Here is a 21,432-nt window from a genome sequence, read left to right on the forward strand (position 1 = left end):
CCTGGAAGTGAGGGCTGGGACGCCGGGTGTGGGGCGCACATCCCGGGACGCTGCAGGGTTGAGCAGCACCAACAGAAACAGAGTTAAAGTGGCCAGAACATTAGTAGAGAACGGGCCGCAATCCCTCTGTTCTGTGACAGAGGCTGAAATTTGGCCGCTGCTGCTCTGACTCTCAGAAGAGGCACAGCAAACCGCCAGGGAAAGCCGCCAGAGAACAAAAGCCTGGAAATACCGGCTCAGAGAGTGCCCATCCCCATCCCCCCTCGCAGGGGACACGGAGACTCTACCCAAACAGGGTTGCCTGAGTATCGGCGCGGCAGGCCCCTCCCCCAGAACACAGAAGGCAGGCTGAAAAATCAAGAAGCCCACAACCCGGGCGCCTGGGTGGCGCAGTCATTGAGCGCCTGCCTTCGGCTTAGGGCGTGATCCCGGCGTTCCGGAAAGGAGTCCCTCATCGGGCTCCTCCGCTGGGAGCCTGCTTCTTCCTCTCCCACTCCCCTGCTTCTGTTCCCTCTCTCGCTGGTTGGCTGCCACATAAATAAATAAATAAAATCTTTAAAGAAGAAGCCCACATCCCTAAGATCCCTATAAAACAAGGGGCACGGCCTGGGACCCAGTCAATAATTTGGGCTCTGGAAACCCCGCAACCTCTCTTCATCAGAATGACAAGAAGGAGAAGCCCCCCCCAGCAAAGAAAAGACAGTGATTCTGTGGCCTCTGCCACAGAAATAATGGATATGGATGTAACCAAATTATCAGAAATGGAATTCAGAGTAACGATGGTCAAAATGATGAGTAGAATTGAAAAAACTATTAACGAAAAGGTTACTGAGAATATAGAATCCCTAAGGACAGAAATGAGAGCGAATCTGACAGAAATTAAAAATTCTATGAGCCAAATGCAGGCAAAACTAGAGGCTCTGACGGCCAGGGTCGCAGAAGCAGAGGAACGGGTTAGTGAATTGGAGGATGGGTTAATAGAGGAAAAAATGAAAATAGAAGATGGTCTTAAAAAAATCCACGCCCACGAATGTAGGTTACGGGAGATTACTGACTCAATGAAACGATCCAATGTTAGAATCATCGGCATCCCCGAGGGGGTGGAGAAAAACAGAGGTCTAGAAGAGATATTTGAACAAATTGTAGCTGAAAACTTCCCTAATCTAGCAAGGGAAACAAACATTCGTGTCCAAGAGGCAGAGAGGACCCCTCCCAAGCTCAACCACGACAAACCTACGCCACGTCACGTCATAGTGCAATTCGCAAATATTAGATGCAAGGATACAGTATTGAAAGCGGCCAGGGCAAAGAAATTTCTCACGTACCAAGGCAAAAGCATCAGAATTACGTCAGACCTGTCTACACAGACCTGGAATGAGAGAAAGGGTTGGGGGAGCATATTTAAAGCTCTTTCAGAGAAAAACATGCAGCCAAGGATCCTTTATCCAGCAAGGCTGTCATTCAGAATTGATGGAGAAATAAAGACATTTCAGAATCGCCAGTCACTAACCAATTTTGTAACCACGAAACCAGCCCTACAGGAGATATTACGGGGGGTTCTATAAAAGTAAAAAGGCCCCAAGAGTGATACAGAACAGAAAGTCACAGCCAATACAAACAAAGACTTTACTGGCAACATGGCAACATTAAAATCATATCTCTCAGTAATCAGTCTTAATGTAAATGGTTTGAACCATCCCATAAAACGCCACAGGGTTGCAGATTGGATAAAAAGAAATGACCCATCCATTTGCTGTCTACAAGAGACTCATTTCGAACCCAAAGATGCATTCAGACTGAGAGTAAGGGGATGGAGTACCATCTTTCACGCAAATGGACCTCAAAAGAAAGCTGGGGTAGCAATTCTCATATCAGATAAATTGGATTTTAAACTACAGACTATAGTTAGAGATGCAGAAGGGCACTATATTATTCTTAAGGGAAGTATTCAACAAGTGGATATGACAATTATAAATATATATGCCCCCAACAGGGGAGCAGCAAGATACACAAGCCAACTCTTAACCAGAATAAAGAGACATATAAATAAAAATACATTAATAGTAGGGGACCTCAACACTCCACTCTCAGAAATAGACAGAACACCCTGGCAAAAACTAAGCAAAGAATCAAAGGCTTTGAATGCCATACTCGACGAGTTGGACCTCATAGATATATATAGAACACTACACCCCAGAACCAAAGAATACTCATTCTATTCTAATGCCCATGGAACATTCTCAAGAATAGACCATGTTCTGGGACACAAAACAGGTCTCAACCGATACCAAAAGATTGAAATTATCCCCTGCATATTCTCAGACCACAACGCTCTGAAATTGGAACTCAACCACAAGGAAAAATTTGGAAGAAACTCAAACACTTGGAGACTAAGAACCATCCTGCTCAGGAATGACTCGATAAACCAGGAAATCAAAAATCAAATTAAACAATTTATGGAGACCAATGAGAATGAAAATACAACAGTCCAAAACCTATGGGATACTGCAAAGGCAGTCCTAAGGGGGAAATACATAGCCATCCAAGCCTCACTCAAAAGAATAGAAAAATCTAAAATGCAGTTTTTATATTCTCACCTCAAGAAGCTGGAACAGCAACAGAGGGACAGGCCTAATCCACGCACGAGGAAGCAGTTGACCAAAATTAGAGCTGAAATCAATCAAGCAGAAACCAGAAGTACAGTAGAGCAGATCAACAGGACTAGAAGCTGGTTCTTTGAGAGAATCAATAAAATTGACAGACCACTGGCAAGACTTATCCAAAAGAAAAGAGAAAGGACCCAGATTATTAAAATTATGAATGAAAAAGGAGAGGTCACGACGAACACCATTGAAATTGGAAGGATTATTAGAAATTTTTATCAACAGCTATATGCCAATAAACTAAGCAATCTGGAAGAGATGGAATCCTTCCTGGAAACCTATAAACTACCAAGATTGAAACCGGAAGAAATTGATTCCTTAAACAGGCCAATTAATTATGAAGAAATTGAGTCAGTGATAAACAACCTTCCAAATAACAAAACTCCAGGCCCGGACGGTTTTCCTGGGGAATTCTACCAAACATTCAAAGAAGAAATAATACCTATTCTCCTAAAGCTATTTCAAAAAATAGAAACAGAAGGAAAGCTACCAAACTCATTCTATGAGGCCAATATTACCTTGATCCCCAAACCAGGCAAAGACCCCCTCAAAAAGGAGAATTACAGACCGATTTCCCTAATGAATATGGACGCCAAAATCCTCAACAAGATACTTGCTAATAGAATCCAACAGTACATTAAAAGGATTATCCATCACGATCAAGTGGGATTCATACCTGGGATGCAAGCGTGGTTCAATATTCGCAAATCAATCAGCGTGATACATCATATCAACAAGAAAAGACTCAGGAACCATATGATCCTCTCAATCGATGCCGAAAAAGCATTTGACAAAATACAGCATCCTTTCCTGATTAAAACCCTTCAGAGTGTAGGAATAGAAGGTACATTTCTCAATCTCATAAAAGCCATCTATGAAAAGCCTACTGCAAATATTATTCTCAATGGGGAAAAGCTGGAAGCCTTTCCCTTAAGATCAGGAACTCGACAAGGATGCCCACTCTCGCCACTATTATTCAACATAGTACTAGAAGTCCTTGCAACAGCAATCAGACGACAAAAAGGGATCAAAGGTATTCAAATTGGCAAAGAAGAAGTCAAAATGTCTCTCTTTGCAGATGACATGATACTCTATATGGAAAACCCAAAAGAAGCCACTCCCAAACTATTAGAAGTTATAGAGCAATTCAGTAACGTGGCGGGATACAAAATCAATGCTCAGAAATCAGTTGCATTTCTATACACGAATAACGAGACCGAAGAAAGAGAAATTAGGGAATCCATCCCATTTACAATAGCACCAAAAACCATACGTTACCTTGGAATTAACTTAACCAGAGACGTAAAGGACCTATATTCTAGAAACTATAAATCACTCTTGAAAGACATTGAGGAAGACATAAAAAGATGGAAAGATATTCCATGCTCATGGATTGGAAGAATTAACATAGTTAAAATGTCCATGCTACCCAGAGCAATCTACACTTTCAATGCTATCCCGATCAAAATACCGAGGACATTTTTCAAAGAACTGGAACAAATAGTCCTTAAATTTGTATGGAAACAGAAAAGGCCCCGAATCTCCAAGGAACTGTTGAAAAGGAAAAACAAAGCTGGGGGCATCACAATGCCGGATTTCGAGCTGTACTACAAAGCTGTGATCACAAAGACAGCATGGTACTGGCACAAAAACAGACACATAGACCAATGGAACAGAATAGAGAGCCCAGAAATGGACCCTCGGCTCTTTGGGCAACTAATATTTGATAAAGCAGGAAAAAACATCCGGTGGGAAAAAGACAGTCTCTTCAATAAATGGTGCTGGGAAAATTGGACAGCTACATGCAAAAGAATGAAACTTGACCACTCTCTCACACCATACACAAAAATAAACTCCAAATGGATGAAAGACCTCGATGTGAGACAGGAATCCATCAAAATTCTAGAGGAGAACATAGGCAGCAACCTCTACGACATCGGCCAAAGCAACCTTTTTCATGACACATCCCCAAAGGCAAGAGAAACAAAAGATAAAATGAATTTATGGGACTTCATCAAGATTAAAAGTTTCTGCACAGCCAAGGAAACAGTCAGAAAAACTAAGAGGCAGCCCACGGAATGGGAGAATATATTTGCAAATGACACTACAGATAAAGGACTGGTATCCAAGATCTACAAAGAACTTCTCAAACTCAATACACGAGAAACAAATAAACAAATCAAAAAATGGGCAGAAGATATGAACAGACACTTTTCCAATGAAGACATACAAATGGCTAACAGACACATGAAAAAATGTTCAAAATCATTAGCCATCAAGGAAATTCAAATCAAAACCACACTGAGATACCACCTTACGCCAGTTAGAATGGCAAAAATAGACAAGGCAAGAAACAACAATTGTTGGAGAGGATGTGGAGAAAGGGGATCCCTCCTACATTGTTGGTGGGAATGCAAGTTGGTACAGCCACTCTGGAAAACAGTGTGGAGGTCCCTTAAAAAGTTAAAAATTGAGCTACCCTATGATCCAGCCATTGCACTACTGGGTATTTACCCCAAAGATACAGACGTAGTGAAGAGAAGGGCCATATGCACCCCAATGTTCATAGCAGCAATGTCCACAATAGCTAAATCGTGGAAGGAGCCGAGATGCCCTTCAACAGATGACTGGATTAAGAAGTTGTGGTCCATATATACAATGGAATATTACTCAGCTATCAGAAAGAACGAGTTCTCAACATTTGCTACAACATGGACGGCACTGGAGGAGATAATGCTAAGTGAAATAAGTCAAGCAGAGAAAGACAACTATCATATGATTTCTCTCATCTATGGAACATAAGAACTAGGATGATCAGTAGGGGAAGAAAGGGATAAAGAAAGGGGGGGTAATCAGAAGGGGGAATGAAACATGAGAGACTATGGACTATGAGAAACAAACTGAGGACTTCAGAGGGGAGGGGGGTGGGGGAATGGGATAAGCTGGGGATGGGTAGTAAGGAGGGCACGTATTGCATGGTGCACTGGGTGTTATACACAACTAATGAATCATCGAGCCTTACATCGGAAACCGGGGATGTACTGTATGGTGACTAACATAATATAATAAAAAATCATTAAAAAAAAAAAAAACACAGACATGCAGAATGTTGTGTTTCAGCCATACACACACACACACACACACACACACACACACCCCTACCACGTGTAAGCAATTAATTTTGAACTTGCTTTTCCTCCCACGAGCAGTCTATTTCATACATATTTCAAAAATAGTAAGTATATGTGTCCGTTTTGGTCAATCCAGTTACAAATTCCTTCTCTCCAAATTATGACCTTGATGATTTTCCTGATGTAACATTTCAAACAGTGAGTGAGTGTGTATTTATAAAATAATGTTACTTGGTATCTGTCATTTTCTGATCCTCATCCTCTGAACAAAAGGGGCCTCTGTCAATAGACTGGTGCTTCTTCTCCAGATGCGGTTATCTATAGGTAGAGAATTAACTTGTATTTACAGATAAACAAATATATATTCCCATTCACATGTTTTTCAAAATCATAATTACATTATATGTACACATCTGTAGCTTGCTTCCCCAATTAGTGTTATTCATCTCGGTTATCACATGCATTTCACTGGTTGCTGCGGTTTTGGCATTTAAAAATGTTTTTGTGTGTGTACATTTTTCAGTGAGTTCTCTGTAGCAGTCCTATATCTATCTCTTTGTTGGTTAATACATGTGCTTCATATTGCAAGCTAGTCGCTTTCAACTCTACTACATACTTACTCAGTGCTGCCGTACCGCTCTCCAGAGTGGCTGTACACTCACCAGCGGCACCTGTCAGTTCCCCTTGCCCAAATCACGCATCTAAAGGGAAGGTTGCATGTCTGGTTCTAAACACGGGCCTCGTCGGTGTCAGACAAACAGGCCAGATGATACTGGCTCTATCTCCCAGTAGCTGTGTGAACCTAGAAACACTTAAGCTCCTAGAGCCTCACCTTTGTGGTGTGTAAATGGAAATCCTGACTCCTACCTGAAGGGGACATTGTGAGGAGTTCAAGGGGAAACCGCCCTAAGGATCCTAGCATGATATTTGGTGCATCATCCACAATGCCAATGTTTGCTGCCTTCCCATCCCAACTGCTCCAATCTTTGACCGGGATGAAGTTTCTTCCCTCAATAGCAGCACCACGTTTTAGCGAGTATTTGCCAATGTAAGAGGAAGGGAAACACACGTACTCATCTGTTTAACGTAGGTATTTCAGTGCCATCTCTGTGACGTGCAGCATTTTGTGGAGCTGCGCTGGGGCAAAGTCCTTATCCTTTCCGTGGAACAATTCTGCTTTTCCTGTCCTCAGTCGGTACCCTCTATGTGCGCATCAGGACTGCGCATGACCTGGGCTTCTGGGAAGACCTTGACGCCCAGGAAGAGGTGACTGGGGATCTACTGGGAGGGACGCTGGAATGCGGGTCAGGAGCTCTTCCTGGGACTCAATGCCTGAGCCATCCCAGGGTAAGTTCCTTGCCCTGCATGTCCTACACTGTCCCATGGGTGTTCACTGAGCATCTGTCACTCTTCACACCTTCGGTGGCCCAGGGGCTGCAGAGGTCATGGTAGTGGTTTCACAGGGTCCAGGTCCTTGTGGAACTTGTGGTAACCTCTGTAGAACCTCCTTAATGTGTAAAGAGGAGGAAGGGCTCACTGGAGTCGCTCAGAGACTCCCCGAAGATGAGCTGGGCCTGACACAGTGGGCAGGGCTAATGGAGGCTGGATGAGAGGGAAGGGATGGGGAGTCCAGCCTGACTGGTGAAGAGTGGGGGCTCCCAGGGAAGCAGACATGGCTCAGAGGTAACTGATTGCACACTCCAGGGGGCTGAGACCATCCTGGCTCAGGAGCAATTGCAGGATTATTACGTATTTGCTTCTTTGTGATCTTACACAATCTTCTAGGAAGTCTGGGCGAGATCACAGCCTTGCCTGACCTAAAAGATACTTGGTTAGAGGTGTGTCCTCCTACCACTACCTCACCACCACCTTTTCTGATGCAAGCTAGGGCACTAAGAGCAGCCAGGCATCACTTCTTCCCACTTTATTCTATTCTGGAGGGGTGCGGACAGTGTCTAACCTTGTCTGCTCTAGGTCTGACGTTCCTGCCTTTGGATATGGCCATTGAAGGGGTATAAACTATTCACATCCAACCACCGGCTTTCTTCAGCACAAGACTTATAGGATGACGGTATGACAAAGGGCTGTGAATGGAGGGGGATTCTGGGATCACTAAAGGCACGATGTCACTAAATGAGAAGCCACGTGGGATCAATGGAATCCACGTTTAGGAAGAAGATAAGTAGCAGTTATGAGCTGGCACTGGGGCTAGGGACCACAGGCAGGGATCCCAGGGCTAAGGGTATCTGCTCAGTCAGGGATAGGTTCTGAGACAAAGTATTGGGAGCAGAGAGTAACACACAGGATCTGGAGGTATTCTGAGCGAAGGCACCCAAGTTAGTTGGAGATGAGGGATGGAAAAGGGCATCGCCAGGCCACTCCCTCCTGGAGTTCCTGCAGCTGCTTCTGGGCCTCCTTCCGCACAGAGGCTCCTGGGCCCTGATGGGGGATAGGGAGGGGTCCACCCCCCACCCCCACCAGCAGCAGCCTTTGTGAGAAACACACCTCGTTGGAGGTGGTCCGGGTACTTGATGCCTTTGTGCTTGATGGGCAGGAAGAGAAGCAGCCTATGGGAAATAATGCCTCTTTTATTATTTCATGAGCTAAGCCCACATGGAATTCCACAGCCCCAGCCTCTCTGCCACCCTCCCCTGAAGCAGAGTGAGCCAGCGCATGGGGAAGTGAACAGAGCAGCTGCTGCTGGAACCTTCCTGTCCAGGCTCCCATTGCTACCCTCCGTCCTAAACAGTCTTTCCACCTCATACTCCATAACCGTATCACAGACAATCCACCCGTTCCTTGGTACAGGCATCTACAGTGGACTCTGCCCGTCACAGATGTTTGATCAGCATGGAGACTGTGGAAATAAGGAGCAATAAAAGACATAGGAAAATCTGCATCCTAAACATAAGTTTAAAAACAGTTCTATCTTAATAAAAGAAGATGTTGCTTGAGGGATGGTTTATATGCTATGTAGTTTCCTTTTTAAAATTAAGTCTTAGTTTAATTCCAGTATAGTTAACATACAGTGTTCTGTTAGTTTCAGGTATATGATACAGCGATTCAAAAATTCCATACATCACCCGGTGCTCATCACGACAAGTGCACTACTTAATCCCCATCACCTCTTTCAACCCCCCCCCCATAACCATCTGTTTGTCCTCCACAGTTAAGAGTCTGATTCTTCATTTCTCTCTTTCTCTCAATCTCTCTCTCTCTCTTCTCTCTCTCTCTCTCTCTCTCTCTCTCTCTCCCCTTGCTTGTTTGTTTTGTTTCCTAATTTCACATATGAGCGGGATGACACGGTATTTGTCATTCTCTGATTGATTTATTTCACTTAGAACTATACTCTCTAGCTCCATCCATGTCATTGCAAATAAGATTTCATTCTTTTTTGTGGCTGAGTGATATTCCATCACACACACACACACACACACACACACACACGTACATATGTATATATAACACATCTTCTTTATCCATTCATCTACTGATGGACACTTGGGCTGCTTCCGTATTCTGGCTGTTGTAAATAATACTGCCATAAACATAGGGGTTCGCATATCCCTTTGAATTTGTGTTTTTGTATTTTTTCGGTGTGTACATAGCCTGTGGTGCGATTACTGGATCGTAGGGTAGTTGTATTTTTGACTTTTTGAGGAACCTCTATACTGTTTTCCAGAGCGGCTGCACAAGTTTACATTCCCATAAACGGGGTTCCCTTTACTGCACATCCCCGCCAACAGTTGTTGTTTCTTATGTTTCTGATTTTAGCCATTCTGACTCGTGTGAAATGATATCTCGTTGTGGTTTTTTTTTTTTTTAGAGACTGTATTTATTTGACAGAGAGAGACACAAGCGGGAGAGGGAACACAAGCAGGGGGAGTGGGAGAGGGAGAAGCAGGCTTCCCGCTGAGCAGGGAGCCAGACACGGGGCTCGATCCCAGGACCCTGGGATCAGGACCTGAGCTGAAGGCAGGCCCTTAATGGCTGAGCCACCCAGGCGCCCCAATCTCATTGTGGTTTTGATTTGCATTTCCCTGATGGCTAATGATGTTGAACACCTTTTCTTTTCTTTCTTTTTTTTTTTTTTTAAATTTTATTTTTTTGACAGAGAGAGAGAGAGAGAGAGAGCACACGAGGGAGAGAGCACAAGCAGGGGAAACAGCAGAGGGAGAGGGAGAAGCAGGCTCCCCCCTGAGCAGTGAGACTGACTGGGGCTCAGTCCCAGGACCCTGGGATCATGACCTGAGCCGAAGGCAGGCGCTTAACGACTGAGCCACCCAGGCACCCCGAGCACCTTTTCATATACCTGTTGGTCATTTGTATATCACCTTTGGAATAATGTCTATTCAGGTCCTTTGACCATTTTTTGATCAGATTATTATTTTTATGTTATTGAGGTGTATGAGTTCCTTATATAGTTTGGACATTAACCCTTTAGCAGATAGATGGTTTGCAAATATTTTCTCCCACTCCGTAGGTTGCCTTTTAATTTTGTTGATTATTTCTCTTGCTGTGCAAAAGCTTTTTAGGTTCATGTGGCCCCATTTACTGATTTTCGCTTTCATTGCTTCTGTGTCTTTGTGTCATATGCAAAAAAATCATTGCCAAGAACATCGCCAAGGAGCTTTCCCCTTATATTTTCTTCTGGGAGTTTTATGGTTCCAGGACTTACATTTAAATCTTTGATTCATTTTGAGTAAATTTTTGTAAGTGGTGTTAAGATAGGGGTCCAGTTTCATTCTTTTGCATGTGAATGTCCAGTTTTCCTAGCACCATTTCTTTTTTTTTTTTAAACATTTTATTTATTTATTCGACAGAGACAGAGACAGCCAGCGAGAGAGGGAACACAAGCGGGGGGAGTGGGAGAGGAAGAAGCAGGCTCCCAGCAGAGGAGCCTGATGTGGGGCTCGATCCCAGAACGCCGGGATCACGCCCTGAGCCGAAGGCAGACGCCCAACCGCTGTGCCACCCAGGTGCCCCCCTAGCACCGTTTCTTGAACTGACTATCCTTTCCCTGTTGAATATTCTTGGCTCTCTTAGGAAGTATTAGCTGACGGGTTATGCATGGGTCTATTTCTGGGCTCTCTGCTCTGTTCCACTGGTCCACGTGTATGTTTTTATGCCAGTACCATACCGTTTGATCATTGATGGCTTTGTAATGTAGTTTAAAAGCAGGAGGCGTGATGCCTCCAGCTTTGTTCTTCTTTCTCACATTGCTTTGGCAATTCTGGGTCTTTTGTGGTTCCATATAAATGTAAAGCCTTTTTTCGGTTCTGCTTGTGTGGAAAATGGCAGTGGTGTTTTGATAGGGATCGCACTGAATCTACAGATTACTTGGCGGTAGTATGGATACTTTAACAATATTAATTCCTTCCATCCGTGAACATGGAGTATCATTCCATTTATTTGTGTCTTCTCCAGGTTCTCTCGTCAGTTCAGCATATAGATATTTCACCTTCTTGGTTAAATTGATTTGTAAGTATTTTATTGTTTTTGATGCTAGTGTAAATGGGATTATTTTCTTGGTATCTTTTTTTTCAGTGGTTCACTGTCAGTGTGTAGATGTGTGACTAATTTCTGTATGCTGAATGTGCATCCTGCAACTTTACTGTATTCACTGTGATCTTGTTGGTTTTTTTTTTTTATCTCATTTTATCATGATCACAGAGTGACTTAGTCTGATGTTGGTGTTCTGTGTGATGGGTGACAATCAACAGGAGGACAATATAACCTAGCTGTGAGTGTCAGGTGATTTCATGATGGAGAATGGTTGGGTAGACAGCAAGAAAAATTTGAGAGACTGCATATTCTCAATGAGAGAGATAGAGATTGCTGGTGTGGACAAAGCCAGGTATAGACGGAACCACTGAGACAACCAGACCTGTTATACAGAGGTAAAGGCTCTACATTTTTTTTTTTCATCTGAGTGCATGATGAGCAAACTTGGGCACCACTATGCTAGAAGGTAATGGAAACGGGGCTCAAATCCAGATCTGCCTCACTCCTGTTCACAGGTCTATAACCAGTGAGATTTGGTACTACCCTCTCTTAGAGAGGAGGCCAGCATGGGGGAAGAGACGAACTTGTCCTGGGGACCATTTTCACATAAGGAAGTGAGGCAACAGGCAGATCCTACGCTGTGGCAGCCAGTTAAGGGTGAAGACCAGGTTGAAAGAAGTGAGGTGTGGCTGTTTATTCTCATACAATGCACTATCATATACCCTTGACGTTTCTACAGGGGAAAGCTTGTCATGTTTGAGGTTTTCAACCATTTTCTTCTCATATTCAGTTTGATGCTCAATATACTGTTTAATGTGTACATTGCACTTTCACCAGTAGAAAGTCAATTTCCTTTCCATTGTGGACATTCACCTCTACACTTTAAACAAACACCCTATGCTCATGCCTTCTGCCTAATAATTTCTTTTCCCAGCTCCTGAAAATGGATTGTCTCAATGGGCGGTCAAGGACTGCTTTGTATTCAGCCATATTTGTTTTGAGAAAGTAATGGATGGTACTTAAACTAGGTTTTGGTGCACTGCCAAATTAGTCAGATTCGAGGGTTTCATTCAAAGTGCCCATGAATATGTATGAAGGCATCTTCATCTTAACCTCAAATTCTGTAGTTTGTGTTACCTATTAGCAAACATGTCGTAATGCAGATTTTAATTGTAATGCTTAAAAATGAAACTCTTTAATTTCGAGAAAACAAGTTCTTTTTGAGAAACACATATTCCTTCAAGCCTTGCCAATGGCATTCTTACAATTGTTAATTCGTTTTCACTGGGAAAGGATATATAGCTTTCCTTCTCTGTTAAAAGCAATATCTGGGTAACAGATGTCTGGGTGATAAACGGTAGAAACAGAAACAAAGAATTGTCTCAAATAGTCACAGTAAATTGAAGCTAGAATTTTAAATAGTTTTCAGGTGTCAGGAAGGGAACCCCAAAGGTTTACTATGTGAGTGTTTTGTGGCGTTGCTAGTTATTTGCATTTCTCCCTCCATCCTTGAATGTATTTTCCACACTGTCTAAACTGAGTGGGAATTCCCATTATGTTCATAAACAAAGCCTATAAAAGTATCTCCGATAATTAATGCAAGACCAGGTGAAGCAGTAGGAATCATGAAAAGGCTTTGGCTTCAGAAGATGTGGATTCCATTCTGGGCTCAGCCAATGACTAGGAGCATGACATGTGACCGTGTGGGACATTAAGGCCCCAGGCACCAGCTTCCCTGTTCAGGGAGTGAGGATTCTCTTCCTCATAGGGTCTTTGCCAGAATTTATTGGAATCACAAGGCAGTGAAGGTCACACAGGTGCTTTAGCCTCAGCCATGCCTGGAATCTGAGGCTCAGTTTCCTCATCCGTAAAGAAGGAATCACCATGTGGACTTTGTGGTTACATCAAAGGGATTAAATGTTATTATGTAGATTAAAATATAAGTCGGTGTCATATTACATATATAATTAGTGAGAATATAAAGAAGGCTGAGATCTCCTCAGGGGTTAATGGAAATTTTTGCTTCCTTTTTTAGGTTTTTTTTTTAATGACTTTTGAAATTCTGAAATATATTTAAGAGCATTCCATAAAGCGAATTATTTAAAAACGCCCAAAACTTGTTGGCGAGGATGTAGAGAAAAAAGGGCACTGTTGGTAGGAATGCAAACTGGTGCAGCCACTGTGGAAAACGGTATGGAGCTTCCTCAGAAAATTAAAAATAGAATTACCACGTATGATCCAGTCATTCTACTACTGGTAGCCAGTAGAAAACGAAAACACTAATTTGAGAAGAAAGAAAATAAAAGCCAAAGAAAATGAAGACACTAATTCGAATAGATATATGCACCCCTACATTTATTGCAGCATTATTTCCAAAAGCTAAGTTACACACACACACACACACACACACACACACACACACACAGTGTATATATGGTATATATAACATGGTGTGTGTGGGGGGGGTGTGTGTGTAATGGAATATCACTCAGCCATAAAAAAGAGTGAGATCTTGCCATTTGCAACAACATGGACGGACCTAGAGGTTACAATGCAAAGTGAAATAAATCAGTCAAAGAAAGACAAATAACATTATTTCACTCATAGGTGGAACTTAAGAAACAAAACAAATGACTAGAGGAAAGAGAAAGAAAGAAAGAAAGAAAGAAAGAAAGAAAGAAAGAAAGAAAGAAAGAAAGAAAGAAGAAAGAAAGAAAGAAAGAAAGAAAGAAAGAAAGAAAGAAAAGAAAGAAAGGGAAAGGAAGGAAGGGAAAGGAAGGAAGGAAGGAAGGAAGGAAGGAAGGAAGGAAGGAAGGAAGGAAGGAAAGAAAGAAAAAGAAAGAAAAAAACCCAGACTCTTAAATAAAGAAAACAAATTGGTGGTTACCAGAGGGGAGATGGGTGGAGGGATGGGTGAAATAGATAAAGGGCATTAAGAGTTCACTTATTGTGAGGAGCACTAAGTAATGTACAGAATTGTCGAATCATTATATTGTACACATGAATCTAATATAATGCTGTATGCTAATTGTGCTTCACTTTGAAGAAAATACCACCACCACCACGAATGACTTTCTAACTTACAGTTCTACCTCTGGAAGTTTCGTTTGTTCTCTGCAATGCAAAACCGTATCTCCTAAAAATCACAGACTGTCATTACAGTACTTTCATTGGATCCTTTAGAGAAGGAAGCATCAATCTGGAGCTGCAACAGCTTCTCTGAAGTACACGCCCTCATTGTTGTCTGTGGAACAGCTCTACAGTCCAATTTCTAAACTGACCTGTGTCCTGCACATCCCCCTCAAAAGTAGAAGAGGCAAATCTGTGGCAAATCTTCAGGTAAGATATTTGAAAAACTTCAGAATCTTTAGTCTACCCTGTGGAGCCACAGCCCATCAGAACGTTTGAGCTCACAGTCTTTCGTCCCCTTTCACATGAAAAGTGTATCTGGAGATGGTAAAGGTGATGGGGTGAGTAGATGCCTAAAGGTAATCAAACCAGTTAGGGTTTGAGTGTCTGAGACTTCTCACAGGAAGTGAATGCTTCAACTGAGATTGGAGGCAAGGAGGAATTAACCAGCAGAATAAAGAGAGGGTGGAGACTAACCAGATATAGCAGGAAGGAAATACCTGGTAACCTGGCTCATCTCTTGGGAGACCCAGTGTGGAAATCCCTTACCCAGCAGTTTGGCATGCTGAGAAAAACTTTGTGATACTTAACAAGACTATAGAAAGTTCCTGAACCCTTTCTGCCCTCTCTGCTCCCACCTCAGGCCTATAATATCCACCAGCCCTCTAAGGGGTGTGTGATCTTATTACTATGATTTCTCTCTGTGAAATCCTTATAAAGAAGAAAGAAAATCGTTTGGTAAAGCCGTTTGAGCATGATTTTAATTTGCATGCCGTTTTATCACTCGCAGTGCAAAATATAACTTTTAATTGCTGCTTCTCTCCTTATCCCAGATAATATTTTTCACTGGAGAAAATTCAGGAATTGGAGGTCCATGCCATCTGATGAACATGTCTAGAATGGCAGCTTAGACATCACTTAGCAGGGATCCTTGGAAGGAGGAAGGGAGGGAGGTCCCTCCCCAGAGGGAAACTTCTGGAAGATTTTGTGGGAAATGAAGCATTAAGGGTGAGTCAGAGCCCGTGTACATTAAATCCAGTAGCAAGAACTTTTCTTCAGCCCCTCCCAACTATAACAGGAAACCAATAAGCGTGTGATTGAGAGACAAAAATAATGTGAAAAAAATATATAGATTTAGATATATACAGTTAAGCCACACACATACGTATGATTTTCGTAATGAAATTTCCAACCAGGTATATACTACAATGCTATAAAATCTTATATCAGTTATTTTTTGGATTTCAAGTTGATGTATTTATTTCAAAATCAAATGCAGTGTAGGAATGTGTATTTATTAGAAAAATATTTTTGTCTGTATTTTTTATCTTGTTACACAGCAAGATGTATTTCCGTGGTAATTTCATTTATATCCCCCAGATATACTTCCCTGTGCACAGTAATATATAAGTACATTTACATGGACATATATATTCTTCCAAATTTTGCTCACAATATGTGTATACTATTCTCCATATGTTATATATATATATGTGTGTGTGTGTGTGTGTGTATGTATATACATATATGGAAATACATGCACACACAAACATACATACATGCATGTGTAATTGTTTTGTACATGTTTAATCTTATAAGTTTGTAATGTATAGTTCTTATTTGAATTGTTTCAGTGGACTTCGAGCGACAATCTTTTATTAATCAGATTCATTTATATAATAGAATACTAAACATTTGCCTTTAAAACACATTCCATGCGTTTTTCCCAATAATTTGCATTTCTTTATATGTGACATTTCTGTTTGGGATAGAGAAAGTTATTTTTTTTCTTTAACTTCCCTTTAATTTGTCCAATTAAGTTTGCAACAGAGTTAAAAGTTTTTCTTGGGTCACATATCTGGTTTTGAATGCCCCAGGTGTTCATGTCATGCTGGCAGGGTACTCAAACAACCTTTTCCTCAATGTCTTTGTCTTGGAGATGATGGTGGAGATGAAATCCCATTCCTCAGGCCTGGAGGCCTGAATAGGGGGCCACATGGATAGCACTGTCCTGGGGGTGGTGTGTGTGGCCCAACCAGGAGCAGAGGAAAAGTAACCTCCAAGGAGGGGAGGAAATGATCATTTACAGAATTATTTTAAGCCAGAGGCACTTTACATGGTATCTCCAATGACCTTACAAGTATTCAGTTATTTTGCCCATTATTTACACATGTAGAATGAGGTGTAAAGCTCTTTTCCATTGTGCCCTGAAGCCCTCAATGCTTTGAATGACGAATTCTCACTGGGCTAGTATTTGATGCAACCCTAGGTGTTTCTTGTTTTGTTTTCTGTCGTAGCTGTATTATTTTTAAATGAAGAAAACCCATGAAAATTAAAGCAATTTCTGTACTATCAAAAGAAAAAAAAATAAAAGTTTGAAAAGAAGGGAGTAAATATTTGCAAACAATATTACAGAATTCGTGCTACTGGGCTAGAAGATGAAGGACTTTTGTTTATCAGTGGAGAAAGGGGCAAACGATAACAAATAATTTACATAAAAAGCAGAATGCTTCTCCAGTACACATCTGGAAAGGTGCCACACTGCATTAACTGAAGAAATGGCAATCTGGAGATGTTGTAATAAGTAAGTGAAAACACCAATTTGTGGAAAATTATTTATGTGATTGCAAATTTTTTTGAAAGTGTGTATCTATAACCACATAACTACACAAATATTTTAAGGTAAGTGTACACATTACCTAAAGAGAAACACCCCTGGAAAATGTGCACCAATCTATTCACATCAGGTATCTTGGATATCTGTGAGTTGGGGTGAGGGGATCATACAGATGAAAGGTGCAGAATGATTTCATTTTCTAAGTATACGTTTTTAATGTTTAGCATTTTGCCATTAGGCTAATTTGCTGAGAGAAACACTTGAAAATATCTAATAGCCAATTCACAAGCAAAGTTCACATATACTTACCATGTTATGAAAATGTTCACATGATACTGTTTAATTAGCAAATACAAACTTCAGCTCTTGACCTGACAGTTTACGTGTGTGTGTGTGTGTGTGTGTGTGTGTGCGTGTGTGTGTCTTACACTTCCCTTCCCCCCAAATGTTCACACCCTCATGTGCAGAGTTTTCTTCACCTCTCTCAGGGACTGAATTTTCTCTCTCAGGGCATGGAGATCCAGGAAGGGATTGTGGGCAAAGAGTAGAAAATTCCAGAAAGTAGTGGAAAATTCCAGCAAGTTCTGGCTAATGCACTGGAGCCCAGGCGCCTCCCTCCTTCTTTTCCCCATGTAAAGCCCTCTGGTCTGAGACTTTCAGAGCTACAGTTCTGTCTCTGACCACTAAGGGGCATCTACCTATGCTGACTGTATTTTTTGGTGAAGAAAAAGGCATGATTTGTTTTATTCTATCTCATTACAGTGACCCACCAAACTCTGTTTGCTATTTCCTTTTTAGTTTCCAGGTCTGCTCTGTGTGTGTGTGTGTGTGTGTGTGTGTGTGTGTGTGTGTGTATGTGTGTGTGTGTGAGAGAGAGAGAGAGAGAGAGAGCGGGATGGGGTGGAGAGAGAGAGAAAGAGAGAGAGTGTTGTTTCTGTTTTTGTTTGCTTGTTTCGGTGGGGGAGGGTAAATTTGTTTGTTTGCTATTATCTCTCTGGAAGGAGCTGGAGATAATGCCAGCCGTGTGATTATTTTCAGAACATTCTGTTATTTTGCTCTAACTTAAAAAAATCCCACATATTGCAGCAAGAATTTAGTTCGGCTACATGTGCATGGACATGTCACCGCCGTTCCATGGAGCTCAGTTGTAGTCTCTGTTTCTCCAGGTAGCATCTGAATGACTCCAAACAAGCTCCAGCACCTCATTAAGCTGCAGCAACCTTGCAAAGCTGGTGACTGTGATATCAGACTCCCCTTGTGAGGAATCCATGACAGAGCAGATGCAATGTAGCAAGTCCAGAGCCTGGCCTATAGCTGACACTCAGAGTTCTCTGGGTTTGCAGAATGAGGGAACAAGATGTATTGCAGTGGATACAGAGGCATGCAGAGCTCCCTGTGTTTGTAGCTGCAAATACCTGGGTCCCACCCCTCTTGATTCTAGCTGGCCTTTTCTGCAGGGCTGAACCAGTTGGAAACAGCTCCCTGGCAGGCTGGTAACAAACTCAGGGGGCAGTATTTGTACGAAGTGAAGTCTCCTCTGGCAGCTGAGGCTCTCTTCTCTATGCCTTTGAGGAAGGGACTTCCTGTAAGGATTCCATCTTGTTTGTGTGACGCTGACAAAGTGGTTTGTGGCCTGCTCTCACCTTCCTCAGCAGCTGTCCCTGGTTGTCTCCAAACCTCCAGCTCCAGACCCCACGGATTCTCTTCACAAGCAACCTGGGAGGACACTGGTGACAGGTCACTGCCTTCAGTCCACACCATGGGTGAGTTGGTCAGCACGAGGCCTTGGCCTCAGATCCCCAGAAGGTATGAGGGGTTCTGGGTCCCTTCCCCCACCCCACCCCACCGGCCACCCAGCCAACCCCCGTTTAGAGGAGCGGGGGAGAGGACCCAGGCTGACTACTTCTGCACTCTCTTGAGGAAATGGGCCAAGTGGGCCCTGACATTCCCATCCTGGTTCCACAGGGAAAACCTCCTCTCCTATGGAAGTGGTCAAGGCTGAGGAGAATTTTTTTTTCACTGGTTGAGGGGATAGACCTGACTTATGTGGTCCTCACAGGTCCAGACTTTGGAGAGTGGGGAGGGTCCCCAAGGTTGGCTGGGTGGGAGGCAAAGGGAAGGGGGTTGGTGTAAATTAACATTCTTTGGATGCCTACTAGAGGTGGGGGAGGGGCAGAGACCCCACCATTACCCTTGACGCTTACATCAACTACTCAGGGTATATTGCATTACCCCCATAGACGTTTCTTGAGGTTGGCCTTACAGCCCAGCATATGACCGATTCTGGAATGTTCCATGTGTAGTGGCTATGTGCACTGTTCCATGCCAATTAAGTAAATTTGTTAATTTACTTAATTCTCATTTTAAAATCTCCACCTAGTGGAACTTATGTCTGCCATTTTGTGTGTCACTCAAGGAGGTGTGTTCCCACTGTAATCGTGAGTTTATCCATTTCTCCTTTTGCTGTCATTGTTTGCTTTGCATGTTTTGGCTCTGTGTTAAGATATGCACACACATTTAGCATTTTGTATTAATGGCTTCTTTTTCCATTGAACCTTTTATCATAAAGAAATCTCCCTCTTTTCTCTAGTAACGGTTTTTTGTTTTGTTTTGTTTTTTCTTGAAGGACTACCTTTCCCTTTAGTAATATGGGTATACCAGGTTTCAGTAGGTTAACGTGTAAATGGTATACATTTTGCCAAATTTTATTTTTATTTTCAAATTTTCTAAATCATTTAAATCTTGCATGTGTCTCCTTTAAGGAGCATTTGATGGAATGGTTTCATTCCAGTCTCGTAATATCCGTCTTTCTCTTTGGAATATCCAGTCTGAAACTTTCAATGTAAATACAGATACAACTTGGTTTCTGTATACCATATTAACTGCACATTTATTTCTGCCTGTTGTTAGGCCCCTTTCCTCTCCTTTCCCTGAAATGATTTAATATTTTCTTTTAGAGGGAGAGAGGGGTGGGGAGGGGCAGGGGGAGAGGGAGAGAGAGAATGGCTTGATCTCACAACCCTGAGATCATGACCTGAGCCGAAACCAAGAGTCGGACCCTTGGGGTGCCTGGGTGGCTCAGTCAGTTAAGCGGCAGCTCTTGGTTTTGGCTCAGGTCATGATCTCGGGGTCATGGCCTCGGGATTGTGAGACAGAGCCCAGAGTTGGGCTCCTTGCTCAGCGTGGAGTCAGCTTGAGATTATCTCCCTCTCCCTCTCCCTCTCCCTCCTACTCTGCCCTCCCCTCCCCCTCCTACTCTGCCCTCCCCTCCCCCTCCTACTCTGCCCTCCCCTCCCCCTCCTACTCTGCCCTCCCCTCTCCCTCCTACTCTGCCCTCCCCTCCCCCTCCTACTCTGCCCTCCCCTCCCCCTCCTACTCTGCCCTCCCCTCCCCCTCCTCCATCTCTCTGCCTCTCTGTCTCTCTCTCTCTCAAATAAATAGATAAATAAAATCTTTAAAAAAAAATTGTTACCTCATTTGGCTGGACAGTTAAACATTCTTTAGCCATTCTTGTAGCATTGACCCTTAAGACTATGATATACTTTTTTTTACCTTTTCATGGTCTTATGTAAATTCCTTCTTTAAAGCTCTTCAGACGGTGAAAGAACTTTGGAACACTTTGATTCCTTTTTTTTTTAATAATTTTTATTTTGTTATATTAGTCACCATATAGTACATCCCCAGTTTTAGATGCAATGTTCCATGATTCCACTCACACTCTCCCAGTGTATTGCCATGAATTTTAATTCTATGTATATTTAAACCCCTAGAAGAAATTAGTGTCCTGGTGCTATATAGTCAATACTTAGTTAGACTTGCCTACATATTCACAAATGCCATTAGTCTTTCTTTCCTGCATCTTTGTGCCTCCATCTGGGATTGTATTTCTTCTGCCTGAAGAAGAACCTTTAATATTTCCTTTAGTTTGAGTCTTCGGGTCACAAATTTCCCCAGTTTTGCTACATTAACATCGCTTTGAAATGTACATCTTTTCTTTAGGAATGTTTTTCCTTAAAGCATACTTTGTCTCCTATTAGTATTGTCATACTGACTTGATTATCCTGTTACTTTGGGAAAGTTCTCAAGCAAGAGCTCTTCAAATGCCACTTCTTCACGTTTCCCTCTCTTTCATTCTGGGACTCAAATGAAGCATGTGTTAGATATGCTCACAACATCTCCCTTAATTCTCTCCCTCTCTCTTTTGGTATCTTCCATATTTTGTCTCTCCGGGCTTTTCTGGATATTGTCATCAGATCTAACTTTCACTTCTCTAATTCTTTCTTCAGGCGGGAACTCACCTTTGACCCTTGAACCATAACACCAAACTTTCAGGGTGGATTTTGTTATCCCCCCCCCCAGGGCAGAGGAGGGAGCTGTGAGTTAGAGA

The 21,432-nt window shown here is 42.4% G+C and overlaps 1 protein-coding gene across 1 annotated transcript in view; it reads left to right on the forward strand.

Moving 5' to 3' along the window:
- Nucleotides 1-21,432, forward strand: part of NXF3 (nuclear RNA export factor 3) — a 66,170-nt gene that overhangs the window by 37,337 nt on the left and 7,401 nt on the right. The window contains exons 6-7 of the mRNA XM_040628748.1: nt 14,483-14,638; nt 18,698-18,851. Of these exons, the coding sequence (XP_040484682.1) occupies nt 14,483-14,638; nt 18,698-18,851 (310 nt within the window). The remainder of the gene's footprint in view (nt 1-14,482; nt 14,639-18,697; nt 18,852-21,432) is intronic.

Source organism: Ursus maritimus (genome assembly GCF_017311325.1).
Source record: "Ursus maritimus isolate PB19 chromosome X unlocalized genomic scaffold, ASM1731132v1 scaffold_X1, whole genome shotgun sequence".
NCBI classification, from domain to species: Eukaryota; Metazoa; Chordata; class Mammalia; order Carnivora; family Ursidae; genus Ursus; species Ursus maritimus.